At 36.5% G+C, this 25,013-nt stretch overlaps 2 protein-coding genes across 9 annotated transcripts in view; one reads left to right on the forward strand and one right to left on the reverse strand.

The window, feature by feature from the left end:
• Positions 1-7,826, reverse strand: part of LOC127433336 (single-stranded DNA-binding protein 2-like) — a 96,530-nt gene extending 88,704 nt beyond the window's left edge. The window contains exon 1 of one of the 4 annotated variants that reach the window (XM_051685135.1): positions 7,576-7,826. In XM_051685135.1, coding sequence (XP_051541095.1) covers positions 7,576-7,631 — 56 coding nt within the window. In that variant the 5' untranslated portion in view covers positions 7,632-7,826. Of the gene's footprint in view, positions 1-7,169; positions 7,366-7,575 lie in introns of those variants that run through there. The other 3 variants (XM_051685136.1, XM_051685138.1, XM_051685137.1) reach the window with 3 other exon arrangements.
• Positions 7,827-10,573: 2,747 nt separating this feature from the next.
• LOC127433337 (ubiquitin-like-conjugating enzyme ATG10) overlaps positions 10,574-25,013 on the forward strand; it is a 34,777-nt gene continuing 20,337 nt past the window's right edge. The window contains exons 1-4 of one of the 5 annotated variants that reach the window (XM_051685142.1): positions 10,574-10,610; positions 13,723-13,851; positions 14,431-14,553; positions 24,207-24,339. In XM_051685142.1, coding sequence (XP_051541102.1) covers positions 10,608-10,610; positions 13,723-13,851; positions 14,431-14,553; positions 24,207-24,339 — 388 coding nt within the window. In that variant the 5' untranslated portion in view covers positions 10,574-10,607. Of the gene's footprint in view, positions 10,656-10,699; positions 10,993-13,722; positions 13,852-14,430; positions 14,554-24,206; positions 24,340-25,013 lie in introns of those variants that run through there. The other 4 variants (XM_051685141.1, XM_051685143.1, XM_051685140.1 and 1 more) reach the window with 4 other exon arrangements.

Genomic DNA, 25,013 nt, shown 5'->3' on the forward strand with positions numbered 1-25,013 from the left:
GAGATATGCTTGATGCTTATCTATTCTTATTATCTAAGACAAGATAATATTTACAACGTCATGACACGTCATGACATTTAATCATAAGCAGAAGTCGTCCATTACAGCAGAGAAATGACCTTTCATAGAGTGCCTTTATATGGTACGAGCAGAGGTCACCCACAGCAGACAGCTTTCAGAGTATGGTCAGAAATTTTTAAGAAACAAATTAGTAACTTTAGGGCAGAAGTACACGAAATCTGCCACACAGAACTCTGCAGAAATTTCTGCGAATTTTGAATGATTTTGAACGCAAATTTTGAAAGTTTGCAGAATTTGAATGCCCAACATTCGCAAATTTCTGCACATTCATTGCCTCTTGCCTCTTGGGTTCATTTATTAAATATTTTGGCTAATTTTATAAAATGCTCAGCTTCCAAGAAGAGTGTAGTACTCCAAGCTTCATTTAACCCATTTTTATTTGTTTATACCCACCTCCACACTTATTCATTTTCAGTTTCCAAACATCATCATCATTTTCCAAAGTATACAAAAATGAAGAGCGTTTTCTAAACGCTCAGTTTTCGGTTGAGAAAAATGGCATTCTAGTGTAGATGCGAGGCGTATGCATTTTCAAACGAAAGCGTATTGTGGACGTTGCCTATATCCTATTGTAGGGCTGTCAACAGGGCTTGAAAAACTAAATCTGAAGTTTGCACTGAAATATTACCAAAATTCGAATTATACTGAAATTTTAAAGACATTATTTCTGGTAGGGGGAAAAATCAAAAAGACATCTGATTTTTAAATCAACGTTGTCTCCTACGTCCACAAGAGGATGCAACAAATCAATATAAACTAACACAGCACAGTGCCATAGCTATTGCTTATTGCAATGAACATATCTGGCTGTTAACAAATGTGCTTAAAATTATAAGTCAAAAGATTTAGCCATTTCACATGCTCAAATATTATGTAAAAAAGTCAAACGAAAAAAGCTTCAATAGACGGTTCTATATTAAATTAGTGTTGCACAGTAGCCTATACTGGTGCCATAGTACTTCCACAGACTCCAGCTTCATTAAATACAGTTGTATGTACGTACCCAATGCTTATGCAGCGAGACGCTGATATGAGAGCAAGGCATAGTCAAGACACAACCACCAAAAATCTTCACCTAAGGGGCCGTTCAATCTGAATGTGTCCGTCTTTATCAATGCAAGCATGTGCTTGACGTATGTCTTTCATCGTTTCTTCAAGTCTTGCATTTTTTTAAAAAATGTGGTGTCAATTTAAAAGGAAATTCAACCTTTAAACGCATCTCAAAACACCAACGTTCTGTATTATTAATTGCACTGGCCTGTTTTAGCCCAAAAATTCATCATCAGTGCTTGACACACGTCCAAAATTCTACAGATTTTCACCCAAAATCGGCACAGAAATCGTAAAAACGAAAAACGTGAAAAAATAAATAAATATATATATATATAACATTTTTTGGCAGATTTCATCTGGGCCTGCGCATGGGACAAGTCAAATTGGTCAAGTGAGTTTTGCAGCCACATGTAGCATCCACATAAAACATGATAACAAAGATTTAAAAAAGCAACGTATGTTGTCTTGACAAGCTGTGCAATTGACAAATTTAAGGAAAACCCATTTCAGTTTAAACCAACTGACTGAAAAAATCTGAATTTTCTCAGAGCAGACCAAACCCATGCAAAAATCCACCCTTCGCACTTCCTGTATGACAGGTGACCAGTTTGACCGCCTGTCCCTATGATGAAAAGATAACATGTCACAGGCTAGTTCCCCCACCATGCAACAGTCACCCATAATGAACACTCCCAAACACACAGTGACAGGGAGGAGAGAAACGAAGTTCCCTGACAGTATCTGAGCATGCTTAACCTTGTGCCGTTGCGTGGACCACACTGTTTGCATATTAATGCATGGAGATATTAGAGAGGTCTGCTCTCCTGATGATCAACAGAGGAGAAAAGAGATAGAGAGAGAGAGAGAGAGACATGCTCAAAAAACAAAACAAAAAAGACAGATACACAAACGCTAACAAATCTTGCTAGATACCCACTGCAAGCAGACAACCATTAACTGTGAAACCACAAACTGCATTCTGAAACACACCTGGATGTTTCCAAAAGCTCGCAGCTTCATGAAGTGCAAAGACAAGTGCTACATAGCAAATAATGCTTCATAAGAGTGTTATTATGTAGGTAGCTAGCTATAAACAACTCACAATTTTAACTAACTTTGACTAAATTGATTATCAAGATTCTCTTCAAACTGTTGCTCTGCCATGACACAAGTTGACCTGAGAGAAAAAAACTGTCGAAGAAACGTTATGCTTGCGCACGCTATGGTGCCACTTGCGGGAAAACTATAGGGTAAACTTAATTTTTCCGCATGTTATTCTGTCTCACATTATGCGCACTACGACTGCTTTGTGATACTCTTTTAGGAAATGGCAGCCGCATGAGCCCACGATGAACAAAGTCGTGTACTTTCCGCGTGTCTAGAAAAACTAGGCTGTGCATTCTGTGCCGATGATGAAATTTGCATCACATTCCAGCACGTGGAAAAACGAAGTATACATTTGCGCTAAGAATGCGACAACTTTTGGCGCTGTTATGAATTGTGGTCTGACATGTTTCGAAATGCAACAACGCGTTTAAATGGAGTTTACGTGGCTAGAAGCGCTTGTGTTCAAGTACCTAAGGCCACATGCAGTCTATTATATTTTCGTTTGAAAACACATTAACTCTGCTACATTTACGCCTCTCATTCACACTGGGGCAGCGTTTTCCTCCACAGAAAAGGAAGTGTTTTGAAAATTCTCTCCATTCCCATGTACTTTCAAAAACAATGACATTCAGTGTTCCCCTGTATGCATTTTGCAGCGGCGCAGCACCATTGCTAAATTCTGAGCGCCACTATTACATTTCACAAGTATTACTTAACATGTAACTGTTGTTAATATCATAATTTTCATCTGCATCCCAACCTCAAAATCAATGCAATACTGTCAAATGTGCATGTCAATTCACAAAATAAAATATGCAATATTACTGGTAATTGCATGAGTGCTACCAAAGCAGATGCTGGTGCCACATTTTCAACCGGCTCTTTAAGGGCACAAATAAACCCTGATGTGGCCCAGGCTGAATTGAGTTTGACACCCCTGTTTTAAGCTATTCCTTTACCAACGCGCGTTAATATGGGTCCATCGTTGCGGGCTCGTGGAAACGCACACAACAGCAATGCTGCTGAAAAAAATCCTAGGCGAAACACTGATGTTAGGAGACTGAAAACTGAGTTTAGTGTGGAAGTGGCATACGTGTGTTCGTTTGGAAGGCAAGGTAGTTTCCGCAAAGCTAAATACGTAACTTCCGTCATCAATAAAACAGAAGACTAATTTCATGCAACCCATGCTCTTCAAGCTGCTGGGACATCAGCTTGGAGTTTTCCCCTTTTTTCCTCAGTCATATCATACAAACCATCCTACTTGACAGTTAACCACTCGTCCACTTTTCTTTCAAGAGGAGAGATAAAAGGCCCTGTGATCCTCTCAAAGCCACTACCTCTTTAAACCCGCCGGTGCTACAACACCATATAGTCTAGTTGTCAAATTCAAACAGCTTAAGTGTTAAAACAGAACTGTCTGATTTTGCACTTTCTATCAAATAAAACATTATGTCGTTCTGTGCAAAGCTTCCACCCTTTGTCACTTTAAACAACACTTGATCTGTCAATGACACATTTTCATCTGTCTGATGCAGAGGATGTTTTACTTTCCAAAGAGATGCAGACATTGTTTTATCAGATGATATAAACCAATTTCCAATTCAGTTTTCTAAATGTAGGTTTGATCTGTGTTTATTATATTCATTTTTTAATCAGAGTGACAACATGTAGTTAAAAAATTCCCTCTTGCATCGATGAAAGTCTCATTTGAGTCAAACTTTCACTAGGATTTCACTGTTCCATTAAAGGGATAGTTCACCCAAAAATGAAAATTCTCTCATCGTTTACTCACCCTCATGCCATCCCAAATGCTTATGACTTTCTTTCTTCTGCAGAACAAAAAGAAGATTTTTAGAAGAATATCTCAGCTCTGTAGGTCTTTACAATCCAAGTGAATGGTGACCAAAACGTTGAAGCTCAAAAAAACATAAAAGTAATCCATATGACCCCAGTGGTTTAATCCACATCTTCTGATGCAACCCAATTGGTTTTGAATGAGAGCAGACCAAAAAATAACTCCTTTTTCACTATAAATTGTGACATCTGCAGTCTCATTGGTGATCATGATTTAAAGCTAGAAGACACCTTCTATAGCGCCATCTAGCACTGGAAGTGTAATCGAGCTTGAAATCTTTAACGTGCCTAAAGACTGCAATGGCGAGATGTACAGTGAAATAGGAGTTACAATTTGGTCTGTTCTCACCCAAAACCAATTAGATTGCTTCATAAGTCATGGATTAAACCACTGGAGTCTTATGGATTGCTTTTCAGCTGCCTTTATGTGCTTTTTTGGAGCTTCAAAGGCCTGTTCACATTCACCTGCATTGTATGGACCTACAGAGCTAAATATCCTTCTAAAAATCTTTGTTTGTGTTCTGCAGAAGAAAGTCATACACATTGGGGATGACATGAGGGTGAGTAAATGATGAGAAAATTTTCATTTTTCAGTGAACTATCCCTTTAATGCATCGTCAGCCAATGCATAGGAAGTCCATTCAAAAAACATTCCGTTGACTTTGTTCATTACAGAAATAATATAAAATAGCTATTTTTTTACTTTACGCATGTAATCAACTAAAAAGAACGGCACTGACGGAGCCGTGGCACATCCATTAGCCCATGTACTCTTACATATTGAGCTGTCACGCTCATGTGGGAAACATGGGTCCAGCCTGCTTATTGACTCTGTAAGTCCGTAAAGTCTCAGTACATATTTTTTTTTAAAGACCCAAAATGACAATTAACAGACATTGGCTAGTTATAGAATGGTGATTTTTTTTTTTTACTTTTTATGTTGTGAACCCCTAAAGCCCAAAGTATACTACGGTTTTGATGGGAATGCTTAGCATCTGCGTACAGTCGAAAGCTAGCCTTTCAAAGTATACTTCATTTGACTGTGCACGCATACACAAGCAGTTGGCACATGTGCGCTACGACTGCTATGAGATAATGGACTATTTCTCTACAGGAGTTTAGACCCATAAAGATGTCTTTATATACCTTCAGTATATAAACAAATGCAGGTATCTCCTGCACATCCACTGTTGTTGTTTCCACATTCATCTCCTGTTGTTTAGCAGCAGTAAAAAAAAATTCTAGTGCTTCTTCATGATAGCAACAGCATAACTATGAGTGTTGCCACCTTGTGAACCCACTAATTAGTGCAAATAATTTCAGGCACTTGCACATATTGCACGGTCAGAAAAATCAGGCCGCACACATTTAGTGCTTGAGCACTCTGCTGATGATAAAATTTGCATCACACGTCCACTGGCGCTTAGCATTTGCGTCTAACCGAAGTATACTTTCATCTTAAAGGGACAGTTAAAAAATTAAAATTCTCTCATCATTTACTCACCCTCATGCCATCCCAAATACTTATGACTTTCTTCTGTGGAACAAAAACAAAGATTTTTAGAAGAATATCTCAGCTCTGTAGGTCCTCACAATGCAAGCGAATGGTGGCCAGAACTCTGAAGCCCTAAAAAGGACATAAAGGCAGCATAAAAGTAATCCATAAGACTCCAGTGGTTTAATCCATGTCTTCTCAAGCGATATGATAGGTGTGGGTGAGAAAGAGATCAATATTTAAGTCCCTTTTTACTATAAATTCGACTCCCTAGGCGGGGATATGCACATAGACTGCGAGTCACCAAAAACAAAAGAAGAATGTGAAAAGACTTAAATATTGATCTGTTTCTCACCCATACCTATAATATCACTTCTGATGACATAGATTTAACCACTTGAGTCATATGGATTACTTTTATGCTGTCTATATGTGCTTTTTAAACCTTCAAAGTTCTGGCCACAATTCACTTGCATTGTATGGACCTACAGAGCTGAAATATTTTTCTAAAAATCTTCGTTTGTTTTCAGCAGAAGAAAGAAAGTCATACACATATGAGATGGCCTGAGGGTGAGTAATTGATAAGAGAATTTTAATTTTTGGGTGAACTACCTTTAAGCATAAAAGAACCACAAGCGGCAGAAAATTCATTTAGAAAAGGCGAGATGCTGTTAGAACATCTCATAACCAGCAAAACTGCTTTCTCCAGCTCAAATCTAATATTGGCGAGTTTTTGTCAAAAACCACAAGTCTACACATGTCCCATAAGACACTGGCCTGAATGAAACTGCAATAATAGCTAATTACTTCAAGACAAGACTTCACTGCAGGAACACAAAAACTGTGTGTTCTAAAGATGTTCAAGCAGATTGCACTAAAAGATGAAAACCAAGACAGATTTGCGAAAAGTAAAATATTTTAAGATAATTGGAAATCAGTCTGCGAGGAAGTACATATTTCTGACACATGTCAAATAAAGGTTTACATGTCCATGTCATCTCAGTCATGATTGACATATCTCCACATCTAGCTCATATATACACTTTAATATGTCATTTTACTACATTATACAGACTAGTCTTTAATATCTTCATGGAAAAGGGGTTTTGGAAGCTCCTTAATAAAACGTCCACCACAGATAGGTGCACTGGACATCCTTCTATGATATATCCACATTGACAAGCGTTGAGTCGCGCGCTGCCAACATAGTAACAAAATTGTGAAGAAAAACTACCACAAAATAAGAGAAAGTGTCTGTGCGCGACGGGCTTCACGAGTACAGAATAGAAAGAGTATGGTTGACGTTCCAGCGTGAAACTTCCAGCCTGTGAGATGGAACTTTTCATGCGGGAACGTCAATCAGGCGCTATTCTGTACTCGCGCGCTTCTCTCCCGCGAGCGCACAGAACTACTACGCAACATTATTTCGTTTTTTTAAATAATAAATCGCAACGAACTGAGTTGTTTGTTTCGTCTTCTCGTGCTGCCGCTCACCTGACTGGTTGAAAGGGGATTTAAAACATGTCTTGGGTACATGTAATCCATATTTTAAAGCCAAAAACACTCCTTCTGTACTCACCTTTATCCAGTGCAACACTGAGATGTCTTCAGAAATGCATTAAGAGCTTGCCTTACACGTGGTTTCACAACGCATGCTAATTTACATGAACGTATGCATTTACTGATGCATGCACAAGATTGACTCTCTTTAAGTCCACTGTACATGGTAAAGTTTAATCCTAGCAATGCACCCTTTAACTTCTGCGCGTGCTATACATTTCCTAAAAACGGCACGTCGCGTTAATTAGACGCAAGATATTCGAACAGTGCGTGACTGATAACTGACAACAACTTTCTTGCATGAATTACAAGCACTGTCACAGACAACACAGCATCCGAAGAACAGAGCGTATCCAGCTGCTTGTTAAAAGTCTGGCCGCCCCGCTTCATTATAGAGATTTGCCCCCCTCATAAATAAAACTTACTTTTCCCTCGCTTGGCTGTCGGACGGTACGTTGTTACTCTTGCCTTTGGCGTACATGCTTGCAGAGAGCTCCGACTGTCACGCACCTGTCAACCCATCACAGCCTCCCCGGACACAACCCCGTCACCATGGTGACTACAGGAGCGATTCTTCTCATTGGACCGAGCGGAGAGAGGGAACGCCCATTATGTTGGGTAACTGGCGTGAGTGACAGTTCCTCGGCCACGCCCCAACAGAAACACAACCCCTTTCTTATCTCCAGCACTCTGTCTGTGGAACACACACACATATACACACTTCGTTATACCAGGCACTGAGGGGAATTTGAAACCGTACTGAGAGGGATTTTAAACAACTGGCTGTTCCTCTCACAAGCAATCACACCCTCTACTGTCACTGACCAAATTTAAAGTGAAATGGCAAATGTGGAACGGATTCTTTGGATCTTATATACTGTATACCGTACTCTTGATGGAAATAACATTAGTTGATCCATGCACACTCGCATATCTCTTCATATTACTCATGGATAACAGTTATGTTTAGTGTAAAGTATGTTTATTCCTCTAAAAAGTTAATAAATGGGGATAAGACCTAATTTAGATAGTAAAACAACACAGTAATGATTGTATGGCACAAAAGACCTGAGGTACCTCTGTTTTAATCTTGTCACAATTAAAGGATCACATTAAAGGGCTGTAAAGATTACAAATACATTTGCAGACAAATGTTTATTAGACAATCTACAACTAAAGCAGCCAACCAAAAGTCCCGTAACCCCATAGAAATGGAGGGAAATGCATCCCCCATAATATTCAGAATCAGTAATCGATCAATATGGGTTTTTTCAATAACCATGCACTTTTGTTTTGTTTGTGTCAGCTTGGACTTAACACTGACACTTAGAGTCGTTGATTTAATCAATGAGTAAAATTGTCCAATTTCATTGGTTGAGTCAATGTTGTTTTGCTGGGCTGGACAGGTTGCTCAAAACAAATGGAGGAATTTTTATAGCACCACAAAGACACAGTGTTTAATTATTAACCTACAATTAGCTTTGTTATAGTTGTCTCTGCATATTAAGATGGGAAAGGAGAAAGAATTTTAACAACAAAAAGTTTCACACTTCTGCTTTAAAGGAATTGTTCACCGAAAATAAAAATGTTCTCATACAGTAATTTACACACCCTCATGCAATCCCAGATGTGTATGACTTTCTTTCTTCTGCAGAACACAAAGGAAGATTTGTAGAAGAATATCTCAGCTCTGTAGGTCCATACAATGCAAGTGAACGGTGACCAACACTTTGAAGCTTCAAAAAGCCCATAAAGGCAGCATTTAAGTAATCCATACAACACCAGTGATTTAATCCATGTCTTCTGAAGTAATGAAGACCAAAATGTAACACCTTTTTCACTATAAATCTTTACATCAGCAGTCGTCTTGGCAATCATAATTTTAAGCTCAATTACACTTCCTAGCACCATCCAGCTCTCTGCGCATGCGTCAAGCACTAGGAAGTATAATCAAGCTTGAAATCATGATCTAGACTAGAGATGGCAATGGCAAGATTTACAGTGAAAAAGTAGTCATATTTTGGTCTGTTCTCACCCAAAACCGATTGGACTGTTTCCAAATACATGGGTTAAACCACTGGAGTCATATGGATTACTTTTATGCTGTCTTTGTGTGCATTTTGTAGATTTTGGTCACTGTAGATGTGCACAAGTAATGAAGGAATCAACAGATGAAGATTATAATGAACTGCTTTATTATAATGCTAACCAGACTACAACTGACAACATGCTTCCCATTCTATGTCTACTTCTGTCTTTTTTATTTCCTCCCTCCTACATACACTTTGCAAACATCCGGCTCTGGTATGTGTGTGACATACACATATTCTACAGTCACCATTCACTTGCTTTGTAGGGACCTACATAGCATGAGATATTCTTCTCAAAATCTTTGTTTGTGTTCAGCAGAAGAAAGAAAGTCATTAACATCTGGGATGGTATGAGGGTGAGTGAATGATGAGAACATTTTGGGTGAACTATTCCTTTAAGCAAGTAGTATTCAGCTGGTCATGTGATCCTAACATGGCAGCCCCCATGAGGGGACCCTCTCCATGTAGAATAAAACAGCTTTTATAATGTCACTGATATGACTAGTGTCTTCATCTCATGTGAGTGGTCATGATTATATATATATATATATATATATATATATATATATATATATATATATATATATATATATATATATATCAATAAGTTTTAACATTATAATTCATTTTTTATGGGTAAATCTTTTTAATAAGGAAAAAAAATACTGTGCACCTTTAAACTTTCAAATCTACCCAAATCCTGAATAGTTGGTTAGATCATTGCCCACGATTAAAGTCTATTCGTACCTATTATGCACAAATATAGATTAATGTTTAAAATCCTATTAATTGTACATCCTGTACAATTTTTATGTTACAAATAACAGATACATTCAGTTATGTAAACTAACTAGAAAAAATAAAGGTTGCCTTCTCTCGAAGTTGCATGCCATACCTTTAAATTACAAAATGACTGAATCATGTAATGATATTGGAAGACCCTCGAGGGTCCTTGTTTTGTCCTGTTTTATCCCCAAAATGCCCTCTTGCACAAAAAAAAAAAAAAAAAAAAAAAAAAAAAAAACTCTAAAATACACAAATGTGGATTTACTGCAGCTAGAGTGCCACAAGACTGCCTGTTCTATGTACTAATGACAATAAAAGTCAGATGACAACTGAATTTATCAAATCAAATGTGTCAATCGACTTTAGTTCATTTGAAACTTCCCCATTGTGGACGCTGTTCTTTTCTCTCACCAGCTGTGTTTGTTATTTTGGCGAATGTTTTAACTGCTCGCTGTCCTCTAATGTCTGCACTGTTTTTTTTTTTCAGAGTGGGCGGCTTGAAACCGGCTGTGCCGAATAATATTGGCTGTTCTATTTCACCCCCTCCGTGCTCAGGATCCCGGAAGTAGCCGTGTGAGATCATGGTAAGACAGAGAGCGATAGAGCAGTTTGCACGCTTTATGACAGCTGTAAGTCACGCTGCTACAATGTAACATGTCAGACATTCGGCGTTATAGAAATTGCAACAAAGTAACATACTATGTATTCCAATTACCACAGCAACTTTACCGACTTTATAAATAGAGACTCTTGAGTGCTGCGCACGGTTGAAGTGGCACGTGATGTCACTGATGCTCAGACAGCGTTCTCGTCTGCTGTAGTATTCGAGCTCAACTCCAATAAGATGCAACATAACGCTTTATGAAACGTGTTGTGAGGAACGGACCAGATCAGGGCGGTTCTACTAAAGGGTGTTCCCTGAAAACAGAAACTCTAGAACTGATCCAGACTATACAGTTTCAGAAGGTTGTTCTCACACTTGAGTTTTCATGAAAATATCGAGTGTAAACTGTATGGCTCTTATGTGAGACGTTCCTTTAAGTTATCTGGCTATTTGGGAAAACTCATTCTTATCTGTCTAACAAAACTAATGCATTGAGAAACTTGATTAAACGAATAGAATAGTCTTATATTGGCATTTGGCAAATTGTTATGGGACTGAATGATTTACCATGATGTTTGGTCAGAGTTTAAAGGTGGTGTGTGTGTGTGTGTGTGTGTGTGTGTGTGTGTGTGTGTGTGTGTGTGTGTGTGTTTGATGTCTAAAGAGTTTTTACTATTCAAGCTTAAAGGAATATTCCGGGTTCAATACAAGTTAAGCTCAATCGACAGCAATTGTGGCATAATGTTGATTTCCACAAAAAATTATTTCAACTCGTCCCTCCTTTTCTTCAAAAAAAGCAAAAATCTGGGTTACAGTGAGGCGCTTATAATGGAAGTGAATGGGGGCCAATTTTGGAGGGTTGAAATGTGAAGCTTATAGTTTCAAAAAAGTACTTACATTAATTCTACTGTTAAAACTCATGTATTATTTGAGATGTAAAGTTGTTTAAATCGTAATTTTTACAGTCATTTTTAGAGTTTTAGGGTTTGTTGACATTATATCATCATGGCAACCAAGTTGTAAAATTGGCTATAACTTTACACAGAAAAGGTAAGTAAGTGAATTTATCACACTAAAATCATGTTAACATGCATATTGTTTATGTCTTGTGGCTCTTCTTTTGAACAGTGAGTGTTTTAACGTTTACGGATTGGCCCCCATTCACTTCCATTTTAAAGAAAAGAAGTCAAAATTAATTTTTGTAGTAATTAACATTATGCCACAAATGCTGTCGCTTGAGCTTAACTTGTATTGAACACCTTGTATTCCTTTAAAGGTACATTCCAGTTTCAATACAATACAATTTCAAATTAAGATCAATCGACAGTATTTGTTTTCGACAGAAGCTTTTGTTGGGAAAAAAGCCAAAATCTGGGTTACAGTGAGGCACTTACTATGGAAACGAATGGGGCCAATCCGTAAACGTTATAATACTCACTATTTCAAAAGTGTAGCCACAAGACATAAACAATATGCATATTAACATGATTTTAGAATGATAAAATCACTTACCAACCTTTTCTGTGCAAATTAATAGCCAATTTTACAACTTCATGCTTTTTGTTGACGATGTAATGTCAACAAACCCTAAAATGACTGTAAAAATGACAATTTGAACAACTTTACAGCTCAAAAATACACAAGTTTTAATTAATGTAAGTGCTTTTATAAAATTATAAGCTTAAATTGGCCCCATGTTATTTGTTAGTGCCTCACTGTAACCTTGATTTAGGAGGGACGAGTCGAAATTATTATTTTTTGGTAATCAACATTATGCCACAGTTGAACTTAACTTGTATTGAACCCGGAATATACCTATGCAAAGGTAGATTTCCCAGAAAACTGTAACACTGTGTCTCTGTGTTTGGTAAACCTGTTTGAAAACAGTCTATATTTTTGCAATTTCATTTGATGATTCCAGTGCCACATAAATGATGCACTTACATTTTAAAGAACTGAACAGAATAGACCTTTAGTGCCAGTGGAAACTGCAATCAGACTTAATGGTCCATTACCTGATATTTGGAGGGCAAAGTTGAAGATTAATAATATTTACAGAGTTACACAGTAAATTAGTACATTTTACAAGGATGCAACTAAATATTCAATATTCAGTTTAAGAATCGCTAATTAAAAAATCAATTTGAACGAATACTGTTCTAAATATTCGAGGTTACGTCATCATTTTTCTTTGTTTTAAATTTGTCAGAATCGTAAAACTTTACATTTATTTTCAGGTTTAAATGAAAAATAAAATCCATTATTTTCCTCCTGCATGCTAAAATCATGGGTAAAGGTACAGACATGGCAGATCCAGTCAAGTGTGTGTATGCTGTATTTACTTCACACACTATAATTAATCAAGCCATGTTGTGTCCATTTAGTTTTCGGTTTCAAATATTCACGAAACCGGCTGATCTGTGAAGATGTGAATAAATGGGTTTGTTTGATGTTTCTCATTTCTGCTTGTTCATGCAGAGGGGGTGAAAGAGGCACGGTCAGGAAAGGGCCACTTAGCGACTCAACCGTTTCCTCTAGAGTAATTGATGCCAGAGCCGCTGTTGTGCTCCAGGAACTAAAAGTTGTGATGGAATTTGTTTTCGGCAAGCAATTCCAAATCTACACGCAGATTTGTCGAAAGACCTTAAATTCAACATGAAATCAAAATGGACCAAATTTACTTTCTTAATACATGTTCTTATTGTGATTGATTTATTGGTGCACATTATTACAAACAATATATATATATATATATATATATATTTTTTTTTTTTTTTTTTTTTTAAATCTTACATCATAATGTAATAACTTGCTCCGCCTGTGAAAAAATGTCCTTTACGAATGACGTCACCCTTCCCTTCAACCACTTGCCATATAAAGGCTATTTTTCATGATCCAGTCCATTTCCAATCGATAAATTCAAGACCCTCCTTACCTCTTTATATCCTGTTTCACTCAGAAATACGCCATATTACAGATGTAAAATGGGTTGCGAATGCTCTTTCATGAAAAATGTTATATTCATTTTGGAAAGTGAAGTTAAAGAGATCTTCAGTTAATAGCTATTTATATGTAATTCATTTTCACCCCAGATGGCAGGTGAGAGAAATTCTGCATCAGTTACGTGTTACCTGGGTGAGAGGACCTTCCAGCTTTGCTGCCAGCTCTTTCTCCAACATTCTGAGACCATCCAGGATGGCTGGAGCTGGGAGCAGATTAAGGTGAATGTTTAAAAAACTCTATAAAATCTTACAAAAATCTTACCAAAAAAAGAAAGTAAATTATATATTTTTTGCTTAAAGAAATTTAAGCCTGTTTTAGGACCATTAAGACTTTTTGCATTGTGACATTATTTTCATAATATTTTACCTCAAATTCTCATTACTGTAATGTGTACAGACATTTGACTTTTGAGGTATTTTTTTTGTAATTCTTAATTTTTACTCCAATAAAAAATACTGTAATACTATGTTTTTTTTTTATTTAAATCAACATAAATGAAATGCAGCATAACAATGATTTGTAAATACTGTTTAAATTTTATATATATATATATATATATATATATATATATATATAAAATTTAAAATGTATGTATATATATGTTAATAAGACATTTTGGGGGAAATGTGCTTGATTGTTATTTTCTTTCCTTTGAGTTTGTGATTAAATATATGTTTTTGACATTTTGTGCAATTCTCCCCAAGAAAATACATTTGGTAGAGCCAGACTTTTGTTTCTTTTTAAATGCAAATGTTTTATGTTAATCTCATTTTGGTTGTAACTTGTCTTTGTTCCAGGGCACTGATGAAGGCTTCATGAAGAAGTGTGTTCTCGTTCCTGTAAGATCAAACATATTACACAATCAACATGGATGTTCCATGCAGGCAGAAATCATGGATCCTCTTACAGAGGAAATTCAGGTAATTCCTGTTGCTTGCCATTACTATTGCCCATACTTAGGCATTAGGAATTTGTTCAAATCCCTAAACCTATGTATTAAACTTTGGCCCATAACTCATCCTGCACCGTTTGTGCTATGGACGTGAATGATACCTTGAATCATGCGCCATGTTGTGGAGAGTTATGCTATTACTTTCCTAAGCGATCAGACTTATGATTTACACCTGGTGGACGATGAAACTTTGCAGAAAATTCCTGTAAACTTTAATTGAAGGATCCATATCAAGCGAACAGAAAATTAAAACTTGGGGGTAGGCTCTTTTGAATTAGGCCAAACCAACAAGCAATGCTCTAGCAACGACCTGGGCCACCCTGCAACCCCATTTTGGATAGTGGAGTGGTTCTTGGGTGGGATGGGCCAGTTCATTTATAAATGGGCCACCAAAAACGTGCACTGACCTAAGTGTTTCCCCACATACTGAAACAATTACCTGAAGGAGACGCTTTAACTAAATCCTGCACTTTATTACCATGCTGGGTATAGCTTTGGAAAAAACTTGCTAATGTTGGCATTCGCTTTTACATGACTGTTAAGATGTTTATGCTCTGTCCATCACCAGGGTGTTGCACACACGATTATTTAGCTCTGCCTGCACACTACATGCATTCTCCATTTGGGAAAATTATTGTGCAAAAAAGTATCTTTAAGAAAGTCAGGTCACTCAGTGGCCATATTCATAAAGCCTCTGGGCATCTATTTTCTAGTTGTACGAGTACAGCTCCTTTCTACGTGAAAGGACAAATTACGATCAAATAACATATTTCAAATCAGCAATAAAATATGACAACATTCATATCATAAATTGTGCTTTTGTAGCTCAAATCGCACAAAAAAAATGCTATTTTTCAGGCTGGTCCTGCTAATGTGCATAATGGACTATCTGTTTGTACAACAAACAGAAGATGGTAGGGAGTTTGTCAAAGAATCGGTTTGAATATTTGATGATTATTTTTGCAGTTTGGTGACAGAAATTATACATTTTAGCTTTGAACTTTCTAGAGTATGCTTGATTTTTCAAATATTGTTGGTATCAGCATCGGCAAAATGTTTTGATTCGTACACCAGACTGAAATATCTCCACCAAAATGAGAGTTGTGCCTGGTGGCTGATTTTTTTTTTTTCCTTGCCTCCACTCTCGGCTCATTTCATTAGTAAGCCCCTCCGGCTGATTGCAAATGACTCGACTTTTTGCATATTTACATTCAGCTCACACACCAGAGAGGAGTCGACACCTTCTCCTGTTCAATGAAGGAGATTTTTGCCATGTTTTGATGCCAGAGGAGACGGCAAGTGATTATACTGTGATTATTACCACCATGTTTTCTGTGATCACTTGAATAAACGCTGGAAGTCTGCGAAGACTCGACAGTTTTTTTATATGTCTTTCTGCTTGTGATAAATTGCTTAATTAGCCAACACCCTTCTCGTTCTTAACTTCTTCAAACCTGTTGAACAAACATCAACATGAACATGTTCATACTTTGGTAAACATTTTTGCACTGCTATCAGTGGGCTAAGTTGCTTTACATTATAATTTACACGAGAATGACAAGGAGCAAAAACATAATGCAAAAAAACAACAACAAAACAAATAAAAACAATGCAGAACTTGTTATTAAGGGGTGTTGTTAGGCACAATTTGAGGTGGAGGTAATTACAATCTCAATTTAAAGGGATAGTTAATCCAAAAATGAAAATTCTCTCATCATTTACTCACCCTCATGCCATCCCAGATGTGAATGACTTTCATTATTCTGCTGAGCAAACAAAGATTTTTAGGAGAATATCTCAGCTCTGTAGGTCCATACAATGCAAGTGAATGGAGGCCAGAACTTTGAAGATCCAAAAAGCACATAAAGGCAGCATAAAAGTAATCAATACAACTCCAGTGGTTAAATTAATATCTTCAGAAGCGATATGATAGGTGTGGGTCAGAAACAGATCAATATTTAAGTGCGTTTTTAAAATGTAAATCTCCACTTTCCCTTTCACTTCCACATTCTTCTTCTTTTGTTTTTGGCGATTCACATTCTTTGTGCATATCGCCACCTACTGGGCAGGAAGGAGAATTTATATTTAAAAAAGAATGAGCCTAAATATTGATATGTTTCTAACCCACACCTATCATATTGCTTTTTAAAATATAGATTTAACCACTGGATTACTTTTATGCTGCCTTTATGTGATTTTTGGACCTTCAAAGTTCTGTCCACCATTCATTTTTATTGTATTGAAATACAGAGATGAGATATTCTTGTACAAATCTTCATTTGTGTTCAGCAGAAGAAAGAAAGTCATACACATCTTGGATTGCATGAGGGGTGAGTAAGTGATGAGAGAATTTTCATATTTGGGTGAACAATTCCCTTAAATATGAGAACATCTGCATATTAAAAGAATATTCAGGTTTCAACACAAGTTATGCTCAATCGATTGCATTTGTGGCATAATGTTAATTACCACAAAATATATTTTCGAATCATCCTTTCTTTTCTAAAAAAAAAAAAAAAATCGAGGTTACAGAGAAGCACTTACAATAGAAGTAAATGGGGCCAAATTTTTGAGGTTTTAAAAGCAGAAATGTAAAACTTACAATTTTATTAAAGCACTTACATAAATTCTTCTTTTAAAACTTTTGTATTATTTGAGTTGTTTGAATCGTCGTTTTTGGGTTTACAGCGTTATCGTCATGGAAATGAAGTTAAAATTGGCTATAACATTACACAGAAATATTAGTAAGTGATTTTTTTATCACACTTAAATCATGTTAACACACATATTGTTTACCTCTTGTGACTATACTTTTAAAACAGTGAGTGATTTAACATTTACCGATTGGCCTTATTCACTAACATTCTGAAATCTTTGGTGCAGTCGTGCCAAACCGCACGTCACCTGACTTGGCCTCCATAAAGGAGCATTTCGAAAGCTTGACCTTGGTGAAGATTGTTCGGCAGCAAGCAGTAGCTTGCACACTACAAGAAAGCCCCTTTTCCCCATTGTTCAGGAAAGGAAGAAAAAACATTTCCACAAAGATCTGTGGAAGATTAGGGAAGTCTGCACTGCTTTTTCCCTTTTTTGTGGCATCCTGTTTTGAGTGGTGGAATTCTTTTAGGGAGTGAATAAATGCCTCACTCAACAAAAATCTATCAGGGTTAACCCTTTCAATGTCAGACACATGGTTTCTATGGTACTATGTTCAATGTTACTCTTTGTCTGTGTGCACCTGTACATGATGCGGTTATAACTTCAATAAAGAAGAACAGCTATCCTTCTCACTGTGTCTACATTATGCTTTGCTTCAGGACACAGATTTTACATTAGACATTGAGAAGCAACCAAACACCATTCTAAAACTGGTTGTTGTACAAAAATCTGCTTATTAATACCGGCATGAACTATTTGGCCCAACATATACATGACATAGGCTGAATAGGAAAACTGAACATTTTGTAAATGCATGAATAAAAACAGAAGTTTGATCCATTTTTGCTACGGACTACTCCATGTTAACATACCTAATTTAGCTAGCTTTTACCCAGTAATAGATGAATTTGAGAGGACACACTGCCTTTGTCAACAACAAAAGATATGGAAAGGATTTTCTCCTTTTCTAAAGTTAAGCGTATTTATTTTACTATCCTAACAATGCACAGTTATATGGATATAACCGATAATGATATTCAGTATATTTAATTTGTATTTATACTGTATTTTATGGTGTAATTTACACAAAGAATGCATTAAAAATGTATTAAGGGATATTGAAAAAATTACAGCAGATTAAGTAAAAAAGTGTGAAAATCAGTAAAAAATATCGGCCAAACTACAACTGGAGTAGAAGATAGTTTCACAATTCTTTTGAAGCTACTGTATAACAGTGTTTAAGGAACAAATGTTTATCTGTACATCAAGAGAGGCATCCAGAAAGTATTTTAATCCTTTAAATGCAAAGAATGTAAAGGGAATTACCAGGATAATTAAACCTGTAATTAGGGCTTATTTAGGTTAATGAAAGAGCCCATCCTTCATCATTCTCCGAAATTACCCAGTCGAACGTTGGTATTCAGATAAGTGAACGTCTACCTCTACACCTCTGTTGCATGTCCAATATTGATCTTTCTTTTGACAGTGAAAAACGATGTACATATGAAGTGTATACCTGAGCTTGTTGCTCTGTTAAAAAATCTCTAGATGCTATTTAAAGCGTCTGCTGCCTTGTGCCACACTGCCTTTTTGCTTTTCTCCTTTGTTTGTGGAGTTGAACAGGTGTCATCGATTCAGCAGTTACACCGTTACATCTGTACACCTGTTTGAACGTAAACACTGCAGCATTTGAATGACTACAAACACCAGCAGTTCGGTTGAAGCTAAAGTTGTTGCTAGAAACATAATTTGAGTTAATAAACGGCCCTTTTGAACTTGACCTTTCAACAAATTTTAAATATGTTCTGCGGGTATATGCATGTCAGCTGAACTTTTGCCCTTTATTTAAATTCCAAATGCATTCAAATATGCAAAGGATGCACGAGAGCTGAAAATATTCATTTGCTAAATGAGCTCTTGCCGAAGTGGATCGAAATTTGATACATTTTCTGCTAACATCTCTTTTGTGCAACCTCTTAAAGAGGTAGTTCACCCAAAAATAAAAATGTTGGCATCATTTACTCACCCCCAATTTGTTCCAGACCCCTTTAATTTGATTTCTTCTGTGGAAAACAAAGAGATGTTACAGTAGGCAGAAAGTTAGACTCAGTCACCATTCACTTTCCATGCATTTTCTTTTTCTCTCCATACAATGAAAGTGGGGTTTGGAACACTAAGGGGATGAGTAAATGATGACAGAATTTTAATCTTTGGGTGAACTATCCCTTTAACTTCTGACATTATGGTATATTATTTAGAAAACCCTTCAGGCAGACACCAGGAGATACTTCATCTTTGAATTGCGGTACTGTTTGGAAAAAGCATGACGTCATTGTTTTATTTGACCCCTTTCTAACTCTTTCATTCCTGACAGACGTCGGATGTGAAACAGTAGTAGTGTGTCTCTCAAGACTGCGCTTGTATAGGAGAGTGGAGATGTTATTATTGAAGGCATGGATGCATAAAGAATCCTTGAGCCGGCGTCAAACTTGCTAGGGATAGAGCCACTGCCTCTGGAGATCCAATGTGTCGCTCAGACACTATCACTAATTAAACCTATACACATTTGGACCACAAAGGCCACTGTGATGTCATAGTGTCTTAAAGGGATAGTTCACCCAAAAATAAGCTCCAAAAATCACATAAAGGCCACATAAAATTAATCCATAAGACTCCATGTGTTAGAAACAGATCAATATTTAAGTCCTTTTTTACCATAAATCTCCACTTTCACTTTTACATTCTTTCACATTTTTAAAATGAAAGTGGAGATTTATAGTAAAAAAGGACTTCTTTTGTTTCTCACCCACACCTATCATATAGCTTCTGAAGACGTGGATTTAACCATGGATTGACATGGATTGAAGTCGTATGGATTACTTTTATGTTGCCTTAATGTGCTTTTTAGAGCTTCAAAGTTCTGGTCACCATTCACTTACACTGTAAGGACCAACAGAGCTAAGATATGCTTCTAAAAATCTTCGTTTGTGTTCTACAGAAGAAAGAAAGTCATACAAATCTGGAATGGTATGAGGGTGAGTAAATGATGAAAGAATTTACATTTTTGGGTGAACTATCCCTTTTATGCCACCTCCATGTGACAGATCCAAAATGCCATGTTTGAAACTGGACACTGCAAAAATAATTTTGTCTTGCCCTGGAAAAAAAAAAAGAAAAGCTAAAAAAAGATTTGTTGCACACAGTTTTTTATGTACATTTTAAAGGTTTAAAAATAAGTAAATTGATACATTTCAGGTTTAATACAAGTTAAGCTCAGTCGACAAAATTTGTGGCATAATGTTGATTACCACAAAAATTTAATTAGACTCGTTCGACTTCCTTTAATAAAGCAAAAATGGAGGTTACAGTTCAGCACTTACAATGGAAGTGAATGGGGCCATTTTTTGGAGGGTTTAAAGGCAACAAAATGTGAAGCTTATAATTTTATAAAAGCACTTACATTTATTCTTATGTTAAAAATCATGTATTATTTAAGCTGTAAAGGCTTTAAATTGTTTAGGCTTGTATTGTATTGCTTGTATTGAACCAGGAAAATTTCCTTTTAGTTGATACTTGGGAATGCATTCTAAAGATAACAAACACTCATTCATTTACTAAATTCATTTATAAATGTATGTTCTAAACATACTTAAAAGTGCTGTAAGTGATTTTAGTGTTCTGGGGCCGGTTGCTCCAGCTATATGTAAGTTACAACTTAGCCTAGTTGTGTTGTAAATGGGCATTAAGTCACAATTTACACACTACTAAATATTTGAGCATTGCACCATTACGTATGAACTAAATATGTACAGAAGCGTCCGACCAGGAGCAACGGTTGGAATAAAAAAGCAGACTGATATTTAATGGCATCAGTGAGCTCATGTTTTGTGTGACAGGCTTCAATCCTTTTGACATACATTATGATGTTGACATTTACACTCGTTTACATTTATGAGAGAGAAAAAAAACGTACTTTTAAGTGGCTCTTCAGCATGAAACCGTTCTAACAGTGCAGTTTTCTGGTTGCGTCGCCCGGTGTCAAATTTCAACACATTCAAAATATATATAGGATATTAAAATGAATAAATATCTATTTTTCCAGCCTGTTGTATTAGTATTTATTTATCACCCCTTATTTATTTTAGATACAGTTCCTATATATTGTTATTTACACAGGGAAAATATATTATATATCAAATCTACTTTTATTACGTATCGTATTTTAATGGGGATATAATTTAATACAGCTGACAGTTATGTGAGCAAACAAGGTTTGAACATCAACTGTAACAAGATCAAATTGAAGTTCACCACTTTTTAATACTTCTGTGTACAAATGTCAAGGATGTTTATTGGATCAATACAGGTATTATGCGACTTTGCATTACTTTACGGAGAGCTTATGACCTACTAGTTAAGTCTTGCCTTAAGAACAGGTGGTGCAACCAAATTAAGCACTGACTTATTTACAAACTAACTAGTAGTTACTAAGCCCTTAGTGTGAACTTTACGTCCCAACTTACGTGAGACCTTACGCACAGCTGGTGCAACCCTACCCTGAAGCTTTCACGTGACTGTGATGTTGAATTAGCCACGCCCCCTCTTTCCAAATCCCCGCCCTCCATAGATAATTTTGAGACCAAAACCGAGCAAAAGAGCAGCATTTTTTATTCCTGTGGCTGTCAAATTCAATAGTGGCATAATAGCGCCTTCAACTGACAAACATTATGAATCATAGCCTCAATGATCCGCTTCAAATACAACACTATGTGAACAAGCAAAATTATTGACAGGTGAAAAGGGTCAATGTCAGTTTTTGTTTGCTCTTTACAAAGTCTACAGCTGTCACAGAGAGATATCTCAGGACACTTATTTCATTAATATATTTAAGGGAGTAGGAAACATTTTCGTATACTTTTCCATGAAAAAAATTAAACTTTTTTGCTATATTTGCTTCACCACAAAATAATTTTTAGTTTGTTTTCCAGTAAAAATATCTAAACACCATTAAACAAGATTAATTTACTAGAAATAGCAAAATTGTGTAAGAAGACTTGTTTTCAGAGAATATATCTTGATTGAATCTACTCCATTAATATTTTTTTTTTCTTGTTTCAAGCATAAATCACACTGAATTTAGTTCAAAATTCAAAAAAAAAAATAAATAAAAAAAAAATAATAAAACATTTAAATCGAGTTGTATTTTTTGAAAACAGTTCTTTTTGGGTTACACAATTTAATTCTCAGGTGAATTTATTTTGTTTTTAAGATGTTTTAAAAAAAAGGGGGAAATAAGACAAACATTGTGATAAAGAAAATTATGTTTCATAGAGTGATATTTGATAAGAGTTTTTGAAGTGAAATAACACTGCTCAAAGCTGCAGATCACCAAACAATATAGTTGTTGTCAAACTGAACTGGTTGGGATGCTCAAAAAAGCAGAGCAATGTTTTGGTAGTGCCACAGTTTTACACTTTTAAGTGAAGTCAACCTACAAGTGTCTTACGTATAGTTGTCTCTGCATATTAAGCTGGGATAACATTAAAAATCTCCATTAAGAAAAAATACTTTATTTATTCCATCCAATGGGGATAGTTGTGGAACCCCTCCCTAGTATAAAAACTCCTTTGTGCAAGTTGCAGCGCACAAAACCTTTATTCCACATTTTGACAGCCAATTAATCAACAGGAGTTGCAGGTCGAGAAGGGGTGGGAAAATGCAGTGCACACCGCTGGTTGAAATAGAGATAACCTTGGTAAACAATCTGCACAACACTTATGCATGTGGTTCAGCTGGAGAGTCCTGTGCATGGAGTTATTAGTCATGTTCCACAACACAAAGGGTGGGGTGTGTGTACTCCCTCAACATGTCAGCTACATCCTATGAATGAAGGATGCAAGAGAAAAACTGAAAGGTAAACACATGTTGTTGCCCACATACATTGTTGAGGAGGTCTCCCTTTCATGCAAAACCAGTAGGATTTCATTAGATGAATCAGTGGGAAGTTTCAATCAAAATTATCAAGAGAAGAAAGAAGTCTGGTGCTTATTATGTTGGCTTGACAAAGCTGTCTATCTACGATATTCGCCTGGTGTTCCATAAAACGGGCAAAAAATGGGGACCAGTTTTGGACCAGTAAGTAACCACCTATCAACCATCCAAAACACCCTGGAAATCAAACAGAACACCCTAGCAACACCCTGGCAACCACTGAGAGGCATTGTGGCGGCGAGATTTGCAACAAAGCACCACTCACCTTTTTTTTTTCTTTTAGAAAATATGAAAATATAGATTGTTATTCCACTGATTCACATTGATTCTCAGACGTACATTGCTTTGCTATCTGGGTGGTGTGGATGTTAGTTTGGGTTTGGTATCATGGCTCAGGGATCATGACAAGCCTGCACATGTAATATGGCCCCATTCATGGCTTCCTCCGTGTGGCAAACCAGTTCCTTTTCTTAAAGAAAACCCAGGTAGGTTGAACAGAATAACCAGATGTTATGTGACTACACGTCATACCTGTTATAGTCCACCCAAAAATTACAATTCTGTCCTAATTTTTTCACCCTAGTCTTTCTAAACCCACGTGACTTTCTTTCTTCCATGGAACATTTAAGGAGAATTTTTTTGCACAATATCCAAGCCATATGGACGATTTTTATGGTGCTTTTTTTGTCATTTTTGGAGCTTGACAGTCCCAGTGCTCATTTACTTTCATTGTATGGAAAAGAGCAAGATAAACATTATGCCAAATAACTCAATTAGAAGAAGTTAGTCATACAGGTTTGGATTGACTTGAGAGTGAGTAAATGATGACAGATTTTTGGGGTGAAATATTTCTGTAACTTGTATCTCAAATTTGGAGACTTGATTGCAATTGCCCATTTATTTGGTAACTTTACCATGGAATGACATGCATCTTTCACTTTCTGTCTGTTTCTCTCTCTCTCTCTTGTTTTTCAGGCGAATGTTGAGGATGAAACGGCTGGAGTTCAGGCAGTATGTGAGAGTCACGCTGTGCTGAGTTATGAATACCACGTTCTGTATTCTTGCAGCTATCAGATCCCCATTCTCTATTTCAGAGCCACAACGTTAGGTACAGAACGTTCTCTTGCACTGTGTTTCCATCATTAAACAGCACAGTGTTGTTTATATGCTGTCTAGCTTCCCTTATCAATGTGTGCATTTCAGAAACATTGGAGTTCTGCTTTCTCCAAGTTTGGTTTTTGGTTGTTTTATGTGCACTCGAAATACAGACTCAACATTTACATTGAGATCCCATCTCGACTGGAGTGTTTGAAATTTGGGAAAGCAAGCAAAACAATGACTTGCATCGGTGCTCAAAATTTGGCTTTGCTGTGAATACGCAAATGACAGCCATGTAAACATTTCGGGAGCTCTTATTAAGCAAGTTACCAATACCAAAGTCCCTTTAAGGCAAGTCAGGTCACTCGGCAGCCATATCCATAACCTCCGGTCTCACACATTTCAATTCCACAAAACAATCTGACAATAATGGCATCATAAATTGTGCTTCTTAAGCTCAAATCATGCTAAAAAAGACTATTTTTAAGGCTGATCCAGCTAATGCACATTTTCGAGTAAACTGACTGGCAATGTCGCTATCTAAAAGGTGATTGGCATTCTTAGAGCTGCCATATTTAGCGTTACAATTTCTCATTTCTGCTAGTACAAATAAATTGAACGTGATCAATTATACTGGCTATAATTGTATAAGATCATTTATGCTTTCTTGCAAAACCATTTTCT

This window comes from Myxocyprinus asiaticus, chromosome 43 (genome assembly GCF_019703515.2).
Source record: "Myxocyprinus asiaticus isolate MX2 ecotype Aquarium Trade chromosome 43, UBuf_Myxa_2, whole genome shotgun sequence".
In the NCBI taxonomy this organism is placed as follows: domain Eukaryota; kingdom Metazoa; phylum Chordata; class Actinopteri; order Cypriniformes; family Catostomidae; genus Myxocyprinus; species Myxocyprinus asiaticus.